Source organism: Schistocerca piceifrons, chromosome 3 (genome assembly GCF_021461385.2).
Source record: "Schistocerca piceifrons isolate TAMUIC-IGC-003096 chromosome 3, iqSchPice1.1, whole genome shotgun sequence".
Lineage (NCBI taxonomy): Eukaryota > Metazoa > Arthropoda > Insecta > Orthoptera > Acrididae > Schistocerca > Schistocerca piceifrons.
In genome coordinates, this window is record NC_060140.1 from 3,397,981 (window position 1) to 3,409,668 (window position 11,688).

General features: G+C 38.9%; 1 protein-coding gene across 1 annotated transcript; it reads right to left on the reverse strand.

The window, feature by feature from the left end:
• Positions 1-9,032: 9,032 nt before the first annotated feature.
• On the reverse strand, positions 9,033-11,316 carry LOC124787672 (piggyBac transposable element-derived protein 4-like). The gene is made up of 4 exons (XM_047254489.1): positions 11,231-11,316; positions 9,335-10,965; positions 9,174-9,237; positions 9,033-9,087 (listed from the first exon to the last, which is right to left on the reverse strand). The coding sequence occupies exons 1-4, from the start codon at positions 11,314-11,316 to the stop codon at positions 9,033-9,035; spliced, it is 1,836 nt and encodes a 611-aa protein (XP_047110445.1).
• Positions 11,317-11,688: the final 372 nt, after the last annotated feature.

Genomic DNA, 11,688 nt, shown 5'->3' on the forward strand with positions numbered 1-11,688 from the left:
GTTTCCGATGCTTCACTTCAGGTTTACTGTATTCCTATTACCTTCTTATTGACAATGAAACACAGGAATTGCATCGGAACTAAATACAAAAGGCACAAAGCCGACTTAAGTACAAGATGACTGACTCTTCCTACTGTCTATGTTTTGAACGATTCCTGTGACACTAGTTATGGATTCCGATGCTTCACTTCAGGTTTTGCTGTATCCTTTGGACCTTTTTATTGGCGACGAAACATAGAAATTGCATCGGAATTAAACAGAAAATGCACAATGCTGTCTTTAGTACAACAAGACTGACCCTTCTTAATGTCTATGTTGTGAACCATTCCTGTGACACTAGTTATAGATTCCGATGCCTCACTTCAGGTTTACTGTATCCCTCTGACCTTCTTATTGACGATGAAACACAGAAATTGCATCGGAATTAAATAGAAAATGCGCAATGTCGTCTTAAGTACAAGCAGACTGACTCTTCTTAGTGTCTATGCCTTGAACCACTCCTGTGACGCTAGTTACACATTCTGATGCTTCACTTCAGGTTTACTGTATCCCTTATACCTTGTTATTGACGATGACACACAGAAATTGCATCGGAATTAAATACAAAAGGCACAATGCTACCTTAAGTACATGAAGACTGATTCTTCTTACTGACTATGTGTTGAACCATTCCTGTGACACTAGTTAGAGATTCCGATGCTTCACTTCAGGTTTACTGTATCCCTCTGACCTTCTTCTTGACGATGAAACACAGTAATTGCATCGAATTAAATTGAAAAGGGCACAATGCCGACTTAAGTACAAGACGACTGACTCTTCTTACTGTCAATGCTTTGAACCATCCCTGTGACACTAGTTATAGATTCAGATGCTCCACTTCCGGTTTACTGTATCCCCTTGGACCTTCTTGTTGACGATGAAACACAGAAATTGCATCGGAATTAAATCCAAAAGACACAATGCCGGCTTAAGTGCAAGAAGACCGACTCTTCTTACTGACTATGTTTGAACCACTCCTGTGACACTAGTTATAGATTCCGATGCTTCACTTCAGGATTACTGTATCCCTCAGACCTTCTTATTGACGATGAAACACAGAAATTGCATCGGAATTAAACACAAAAGGCACTATGCCAACTTAAGTACAAGTAGACTGACTCTTCCTACTGTCTATGTTTCGAACCATTCCTGTGACACTAGTTATAGATTCCGATGCTTCACTTCAGGTTTACTGTATCCCTCTGACCTTCTTTTTGACGATGAAGCACAGAAATTGCATCGGAATTAAATGGAAAAGCACAATGCCGACTTAACTACAAGAAGACTGACTCTTCTTACTGACTATATCTTGATCCATTCCTGTGACACTAGTTATAGATTCCGATGCTTCACTTCAGGTTTACTGTATCCCTTGGACCTTCTTATTGACTATGAAACACAGAAATTGAATCGGAATTAAAGACAAAAGGCTCAATGCCACTTAAGTCCAAGAAACCTGACTGTTCTTACTGTCTATGTTTTGAACCATTCCTGTGACACTAGTTATAGATTCCGATGCTTCACTTCACGTTTACTGTATCTCTTGGACCTTCTTATTGACGATGAAACACAGAAATTGCATCAGAATTAAATACAAAAGGCACAATGCCGACTTAAGTACAAAAAAAACTGACTCTTCTTACTGACTGTTTCAAACATTCCTGTGACACTAGTTATACATTCTGATGCTTCACCTCAGGTTTACTGTATCCCTTGGACCTTCTTATTGACGATGAAACACAGAAATTGCATCGGAATTAAATAGAAAAGGCACAATGCCGCCTTAAGTACAAGAAGACTGACTCTTCCTACTATCTATGTTTTGAACCATTCCTGTGACTCTAGTTATAGATTCCGATGCTTCACTTCAGATTTACTGTATCCCCGCTGACCTTCTTTTTGACGATGAAACACAGAAATTGCATCGGAAATAAATAGAAAAGGCACAATGCCAACTTAAGTACAAGTAGATTGACTCTTCCTGCTGTCTGCGCTTTGAACCATTCCTGTGAAACAAGTTATAGATTCCGATGCTTAACTTCAGGTTAACTGTATCCCTCTGACCTTCTTTTTGACGACGAAACACAGAAATTGCATCGGAATTAATTAGAATAGGCACAATGCTGCCTTAAGTACAAGAAGACTGACTCTTCTTACGGTCTATGTTTTGAACCATAGCTGTGACACTAGTTATAGATTCCGATGCTTCACTTCAGGTTTACTGTATCCCTTGGACCTTTTTATTGACGATGAAACACAGAAATTGCATCGGAATTAAACACAAAATTCACAATGCCGACTTAAGTACAAGAAGTCTGACTCTTCTTACTGACTGTTTTGAACCATTCCTGTGACACTATTTATAGATTCCGATGCTTCACTTAAGGTTTTCTGTATCCCTCTGACCTTCTTATTGACGATGGAACTCAGAAATTGCATCGGAATTAAATACAAAAAGCACAATGCCAACTTAAGTACATGAAGTCTGACTCTTCTTACTGACTATGCTTTGAACCATTCCTGTGACACTAGTTATAGATTCCGATGCTTCACTTCAGGTTTACTGTATCCCTTGGACCTTCGTATTGACGATGAAACACAGAAATTGCATCGGGATTAAATACAAAATGCACAATGCCGACTTAAGTACAAAAAGACTGACTCTTCTTACTGACTATGCTTTGAACCATTCCTGTGACACTAGTTGTAGATTCCGATGCTTCACTTCAGGTTAACTGTATCCCTGGGACCTTCTTATTGACGATGAAACACAGAAATTGCATCGGAACTAAATACAAAAGGCACAATGCCGACTTAAGTACAAGAAGACTGACTCTTCTTACTGACTGCTTTGAACCAATCCTGTGACACTAGTTAGAGATTCCGATGCTTCACTTCAGGTTTGCTGTATCCCTCTGACCTTCTTATCGACGATGAAACTCAGAAATTGCATCGGAATTAAATACAAAAATCACAATGCCGACTTAAGTACAAGAAGACTAATTCTTCTTTTTGTCTATGTTTTGAACTATTCCTGTGACTCTAGTTATAGATTCCGATGCTTCACTTCACGTTTACTGTATCCCTTGGACCTTCTTATTGACGATGAAAAACAGAAATTGCATCGGAATTAAATACAAAAGGCACATTACCGACATAAGTACATGAAGACTGACTTTTCTTACTGACTGTTTTGAACCATTCCTGTGACACTAGTTATAGATTCCGAAGCTTCACTTCAGGTTTACTGTATCCCTTGGACCTTCTCATTGACGATGAAACTCAGAAAATGCATCGGAATGAAATACAAAAGGCACAATACCGACTTAAGTACATGAAGACTGACTCTTCTTACTGACTGTTTTGAACCATTCCTGTGACACTAGTTATTGACTACGATGCTTCACTACAGGTTTAATGTATCCCTTGGACCTTCTCATTGACGATGAAACTCAGAAAATGCATCGGAAAGAAGTACAAAAGGCACAATGCCGACTTAAGTACAAGAAGACTGACTCTTCTTACTGACTGTTTTGAACCATTCTTGTGACACTAGTTATAGATTACGATGCTTCACTTCAGGTTTACTGTATCCCTCTGACCTTCTTTTTGACGATAAAACACAGAAATTGCTTCGGAATTAAATACAAAAGGCACAATGCCGACTTAAGTACAAGAAGACTGACTCTTCCTACTGTCTATGTTTTGAACCATTCCTGTGACACTAGTTATAAATTCCGATGCTTCACTTCAGGTTTACTGTATCCCTTGGACCTTCTTATTGACGATGAAACACAGAAATTGCATCGGAATTAAATAGAAAAGGCGCAATGCCGACCTAAGTACAAGAAGACTGACTCTTCCTACTATCTATGTTATGAACCATTCCTGTGACACTAGTTATAGTTTCCGATGCTTTACCTCAGTTTCACTCTATCCCTCTGACCTTCTTATTGACGATGAAACACAGAAATTGCATCGGAAATAAATAGAAAATGCTCGATGCAGTCTTTAGTACAAGCAGACTGACTCTTCTTAGTGTCTATGTTTTGAACCACTCCTGTGACGCTAGTTACACATTCCGATGCTTCACTTCAGGTTTACTGTATCCCTTATACCTTGTTATTGACGATGAAACACAGAAATTGCATCGGAATTAAATACAAAAGGCACAATGCCAACTGAAGTACAACAAGGCTGACCCGTCTTACTGTCTTTGTTTTGAACCATTCCTGCGACACTAGTTACAGATTCCGATGCTTCACTTCAGGTTTACTGTATCCCTCTGAATTTCTTACTGACGATGAAACACAGAAATTGCATCGGAACTAAATACAAAAGGCACAATGCCGACTTAAGTACAAGAAGACTGACTCTTCCTACTGTCTATGTTTTGACCCATTAATGTAACACTAATTATAGATTCCGATGCTTCACTTAGGGTTTACTGTATCCCTTGGACCTTCCTATTGACGATGAAACCCAGAAATTGCATCGGAATGAAATAGAAAAGGCACAATGCCGACTTAAGTACAAGAAGACTGACTCTTCCTACTATCTATGTTTTGAACCATTCCTGTGACTGTAGTTATAGATTCCGATGCTTCACTTCAGATTTACTGTAGCCCTCTGGCCTTCATTTTGACGATGAAACATAGAAATTGCATCGAAAATAAATAGAAAAGGCACAATGCCGACTTAAGTACAAGAAGATTGACTCTTCCTGCTGTCGATGCTTTGAACCATTCCTGTGAAACTAGTTATAGATTCCGATGCTTAACTTAAGGTTAACTGTATCCCTCTGACCTTCTTTTTGACGACGAAACACAGAAATTGCATCGGAATTAATTAGAAAAGGCACAAAGCTGCCTTGAATACAAGAAGACGGCCTTATCTTACGATCTATGTTTTGAACCATTGGTGTGACACTAGTTATAGATTCCGATGCTTCACTTCAGGTTTAATCTATCCCTAGGACCTTCTTATTGAAGATGAAGCACAGAAATTGCAACGGAAATAAATACAAAAGGCACAATGCCGAATTAAGTACAAGAAGACTGACTCTTCTTACTGACTATGTTTTGAACCAATCCTGTGACACTAGTTATAGATTTCGATGCTTCACTTCAGGTTTACTGTATCCCTTGGACCTTCTTATTGACTATGAAACACAGATATTGCATCGGAATAAAATAGAAAAGGCACAATGCCGACTTAAGTACAAGAAGACTGACTCTTCTTACTGTCTATGTTTTGATCCATTCCTGTGACACTAGTTATAGATTCCGATGCTTCACTTCAGGTTTACTGTATCCCTCTGACCTTCTTATTGACGATGAAACACAGAAATTGCATCGGATTTAAATGAAAAGGCACAATGCCGACTTAAGTACAAGAAGACTGACTCTTCCTACTGTCTATGTTTTGAATCATTCCTGTGACACTAGTTATAGATTCCGATGCTTAACTTCAGGATTACTGTATCCCTCTGACCATCTTTTTTACGATGAAACAGAGAAATTGCATCGGAATTAAATAGAAAATGCACAATGCTGCCTTGAGTACAAGAAGACTGACTCTTCTTACTGTCTATGTTTTGAGCCATTCCTGTGACACTAGTTATAGATTCCGATGCTTAACTTCAGGTTTACTGTATCCCTCTGACCTTCTTTTTGACGACGAAATAGAGATATTGCATCGGAATTAAATAGAGAAGGCACAATGCTGCCTTAAGTACAAGAAGACTGACTCTTCTTACTGTCTATGTTTTGAACCAATCCTGTGACACTAGTTACAGATTCCGATGCTTCACTTCAGCTTTACTGTATCCCTTGGACCTTCTTATTGAGGATTAAACACAGATATTGCATCCGAATTAAATACAAAATGCACAATGCCGACTTAAGTACAAGAAGATTGACTCTTCTTACTGACTGTTTTGAACCATTCCTGTGACACTAGTTATAGATTCCGATGCTTAGCTTCAGGTTTACTGTATCCCTTGGACCTTTGTATTGACGATGAAACACAGAAATTGCATCGGAATTGAATACCAAAGCCACAATGCCGACTTAAGTACAAGAAGACTGACTCTTCTTGCTGACTATGTTTTGAACCATTCCTGTGACACTAGTTACAGATTCCGATGCCTCACTTCAGGCTTACTCTATCCCAAGGACATTGTTATTGACGATGAAACACAGATATTGCATCGGAATTAAATAGAAAAGGCACAATGCAGTCTTAAGTACAAGAAGACTGACTCTTCTTACTGAGTATGTTTTGAACCATTCCTGTGACACTAGTTATAGATTCCGATGCTTCACTTCAGGTTTGCGGTATTCCTTGGACCTTCTTATTGACGATGAAACACAGAAATTGCATCGGAATAAAATAGAAAAGTCACAATGCCGACTTAAGTACAAGAAGACTGACTCTTCTTACTGTCTATGTTTTGAACCATTCCTGTGACGCTAGTTACAGATTCCGATGCTTCACTTCAGGGTTACTGTATCCCTCTGACTTTCTTATTGACGATGAAACACAGAAATTGAATCGGAATTAAATAGAAAAGGCACAATGCCAAATTAAGTACAAGAAGACTGACTCTTTCTACTGTCTATGTTTTGAACCATTCCTGTGACACTAGTTATAGATTACGATGCTTCACTTCATGTTTACTGTATCCCTTGGACCTTCCTATTGACGGTGAAGCAAAGAAATTGCATCGGAATTAAATAGAAAGGGAACAAGACCGACTTAAGTACAAGATGACTGACTCTTCCTACTGTCTATGTTTTGAGCCATTCCTGTGACACTAGTTATAGATTCCGATGCTTCACTTCAGGTTTACTGTATCCCTCTGAGCTTCCTATTGGCGATGAAACACAGATATTGCATCGGAATTAAATAGAGAAGGCCCAATGCCAACTCAAGTACAAGAGGACTGAGTCTTCCTACAGTCTATGGTTTGAACCATTCCTGTGACACTAGTTATAGATTCCGATGCTTCAGTTCAGGTTTACTGTATCCCTTGGACTTTTGTATTGACGATGAAACACAGTAATTGCGTCGGAATTAATACAAAAGGCACAATGCCGACTTAAGTACAATAAGACTGACTCTTCTTACTGACTATGTTTTGAACCATTCCTGTGACACTAGTTATAGATTCCGATGCTTCGTTTCAGGTTGACTGTATCTCTTGGGTCTTCTTATTGACGATGAAACACAGATAGTGCATCGGAGTTAAATACAAAAGGCACAATGCCGACTTAAGTACAAGGACACTGACCCTTCTTACTGACTGCTTTGAACCATTCCTGTGACACTAGTTATAGATTCCGATACTTCACTTCAGGTTTACTGTATCCCTCTGACCTTCTTATTGACGATGAGACACAGAAATTGCATCGGCATTAAATACAAAAGGCACAATGCCGACTTTAGTACAAGAAGACTGACCCATCTTACTGTCTACGTTTTGAACAATTCCTGTGACACTAAATATATATTCCGATGCTTCACTTCACGTTTACTGTATCCCTCTGACCTTCTTACTGACGATGAAACACAGAAATTGCATCGGAATTAAATAGAAAAGGCACAATGCCGACTTAAGTACAAGAAGACTGACTCTTTCTACTGTCTATGTTTTGAACCATTCCTGTGACACTAGTTATAGATTCCGATGCTTCACTTCAGGCTTACTGTATACCTTGGACCTTCTTATTGACAATGAAACAAAGAAATTGCATCGGAATTAAATAGAAAAGGCACAATGCCGACTTAAGTACAAGAGGACTGCTCTTCCTACTGTCTATGTTTTGAACCATTCCTGTGACACTAGTTATAGATTCCGATGCTTCACTTCAAGTTCACTGTATCCCTCTGACCTTCTTAATGACGATGAAACTTAGAAATTGCATCGGAATTAAATTGAAAAGGCACAATGCTGACTTATGTACAAGAATACTGACTCTTCCTACTGTCTATGTTATGAACCATTCCTGTGACACTAGTTATAGATTCCGATGCCTCACTCCAGGTTTACTGTATCCCTTTGACGTTCTTATTGACGATGAAACAGAGAAATTACATCGGAAATAAATAGAAAAGGCACATTGCCGACTTAAGTACAAGAAGACTGACTCTTCCTTTTGACTATGTTTGGAACCGTTCCTGTGACACTAGTTATAGATTCCGATGCTTCACTTCAGGTTTACTGTATCCCTCTGAGTTTCTTATTGACGATGAAACACAGAAATTGCATCGGATTTAAATAGAAAAGGCACAATGCCGACTTAAGTACAAGAAGACTGACTCTTCTTACTGTCTATATTTTGAACCATTCCTGTGACGCTAGTTACAGATTCCGATGCTTCACTTAAGGTTTACTGTATCCCTCTGACCTTCTTGTTGGCGCTGAAACACAGAAATTGAATCGGAATCAAATAGAAAAGGCACAATGCCGACTTAAGTACAAGAAGACGGACTCTTCCTACTGCCTATATTTGAACCATTCCTGTGACACTAGTTATAGATTCCGACGCTTCACTTCAGGTTTACTGTATCCCTGTGACCTTCTTATTGACCGTAAAACACAGTAATTTCATCGGAATTAAATGCAAAAGGCACAATGCCGACTTAAGTACAAGAAGACTGACTCCTCGTACTGACTATGATTTGAATCATTCCTGTGACACTAGTTATAGAATCCGATGCTTCACTTCAGATTTACTGTATCCCTTGGACCTTATTATTGACGATGTAACACAGAAATTGCATCGGAATTAAATACAAAAGGCACAATGCCGACTTAACTCTTTGATGCACAGATTTTATGTTTAATTAATTTTTTAATAAAACATGCATTTTCTATGTCTGGTGGGGTTGCTAATAAAGGAAAACATGAATTAAAATTTTTTATTGTATTGATTTTGGTTTTAGATGGTGGTATATATAATATACCACCATGCCACTTAGGGCCGTACCTAAAGTTTTTGAGATATCTTGGTTTGTGCTTGTAACTCACCTTTAAATTCTACTCTAAGCAGTAATAATTAGTATAATTAATGTAAAATAATTTTATTTCTGGCAATTGGTCATTTACAATACAAAATCAAATTACAAACCTTACAAATAAAATATGTTTCTTATTCCTTTTTGTGAAAATCTTGAAAGCACCTTTTTGTTTTGCTAAGGCACAAAGGCACTTTGCATTCAGCGCACATCCAGAAAGTGCGCACTTGCTTCTTTTTTGTACTGCATTTCGCACAACGTCTGGCGGTAGTACGCTCTGGCTGGTGGGATGAATTGTCGAGACGCTGGCGTGAGGAAACATATGGCTTGTTTTTCTTTACGTGGACTTGACTCTCATGAAGTCTAGATGGCCTCAATGGTGTTTTCTGGGTTACTAAGCTTTGCAGGATACTCATCCTGAAGACTTTGGCAGTCATTTTTTCTCTATCGCCTAGTTCCTTCCAAATTATATAGCTGTTGACGATACTGACATCAAGCAGGTGAAAGAATATTCGGTGCCACCACTTTTTACTTCTCCGGCTTATTTCATATGATTTTTTCAGTTGGTCGAACTTGTCGACATTGTTCATGTGTGCATTGTAATCCATCACTGCTTGAGGACAAGGTAGCTCTATGCGTGAACCATCTCTTTCACGGCGAGTCACTGTAGTAACTTCAGGACTGTGAAAATTTGAAAGGAGATGAACAGCTCTCTTATCTTTCCACTTCAAGTAGAGGATGCCACAGTTGCTGACCCTCCAGTCAAATTCACCTCTGCTTAATTCTTTGTCTGTTTTTAATTTGGGTAAATGTTTCCTTGTTGGTTGAACTGTCCCACAGGCATATATGTTTCTCTGCTGTAAACCAGCCAACAAGTTATAGCTATTGAAATAGTTGTCGAAATAAAGATAATGGCCTTTATTTACGAGTTCAGAGGACAAACTCAGCACTACATGCTCCCCAAGGCCTGTTTGCACTGTGTCACCTACTTTTCCGGTGTAAATATCAAATTTCAAGTTGTAAGAGGTCTTGTCACACAGCATCCACACTTTGTAACCACGCTTTATGGGTTTATCTCTCATGTATTGTTTCATACTGTTGCGGCCTTTGAATTTGATCATTGACTCATCAATTGCTAGGTGTTTGCTGGGTTGGTAACACTTGGAAAAAGATTCAGATAGTATCTTGATCACTGGTCGCAGCTTGTACAGTTTGTCATAACCTGGGTGTCCTTTTTCTGGATGCAATGTGTTATCATTCAGATGAATGTTCCTCAGTAACCATCCAAACCGATTTACTGCCATCAGAGATGCAATATAACGATCATGAAGTTCTGGGGCACTAGACCAGTAGTCTCTGTATGCTGGCATACGCTTTATACCCATCAAAATGTTGATTCCCAGGAAAGTTCGTATTTCATTGTCAGTTGTTGGAGTGAAAGACTTGCCAGATTGCGTCGCATATAAATTTGTTTGGAAAACGATTAGCTGAACTAGCTCTTTTGGAAATATTTTTTCGAATATATCGATAGGTTCTGGATCATCAATGTCCCTAATAAAAGCACTTGGTCCTGATTCACTGTCGAACTGCATTCCTGAGGTAGCATTGAATTGTTGTCCCCAAGTTGGCGCTGTGTCAGCAGCGCGTTTTGGCGGAGTGGACTCACTTTCTTCCTCGCTCTCTGAAACTTCGCCTTCAGACGACACAATAGCCTCCGCAACAATGCTTGCTTCATAATCAGATTCGTCATCTGTGGTGTCAACAGTGGAATCCTCGTCTGATGGAATTTCACACAATAATCGTTCGATTTCTTCATCTCGTAAGCCTCTTCTTGACATTTTCATTTTCAAACAACAGCCTGAATCCAAGTAAAGAATACGTAAGCAAAACAAAATGGAGAAAGAGCTAAAATAAGTCACAACACAATTAAAAACTAAACTTTGTAGCGGAGGATTTCGAATTTTATACTAGGAAACGAAATGCAATAGAATACTGCTACATGCACGGTGGTACAAATAATATACCACCAAAATAAATTGTATATAAATAACGGAAGATTGTGCATATGAATGTATACATGGGTTCATACCGTAGCTGTGACGTCCAAGATATGGAAAAAACACAGGCGCAACAAGAAATTCGTTATAAACCACTATTCACACGCAAAAACCATGCACAACTCAGCACGCAGCTTTCACAGTTGTAATCTATGCAATTCTTGGCGGGAACTGATTCCTTATAGGCAGTGAGTGCCATCTGTCTGATAAGTAGAGAACTAGGTGAGCATATTAGAGTGGTGGTCGTGCAGTTAAACCACTGTGCAAAGAGCCAAGAAAATTTTCAAAAGGTGGTATACTATGTATACCACCGTGCTCCAAAGAGTTAACAACAAGAAGTCTGACCCTTCTTACTGTCTATGTTTGAACCATTCCTGTGACACTAGTTATAGATTCCGATGCTTCACTTCAGGTTTACTGTATCCCTCTGACCTTTTTATTGACGATGAAACACAGAAATTGCATCGGAATTATATACAAAAGGCACAATGCCGACTTAAGCACAAGAAGACTGACTCTTCGTACTGACTACGTTTCGAAGCATTCCTGTGACACTAGTTATAGATTCCGA

Excerpts from the sequence above, each read along its gene's own strand:
- LOC124787672 (XM_047254489.1), bottom strand. The coding sequence starts at position 11,316 with ATGGCACTCACTGCCTATAAGGAATCAGTTCCCGCCAAGAATTGCATA. Across the intron at positions 10,966-11,230 it reads TGCGTGCTGAGTTGTGCATG|CTCTTTCTCCATTTTGTTTT; the intron begins GTTTTTGCGTGT and ends GACTTATTTTAG. Across the intron at positions 9,238-9,334 it reads TTCATCCCACCAGCCAGAGC|CAAAACAAAAAGGTGCTTTC; the intron begins GTACTACCGCCA and ends TTTGTGCCTTAG.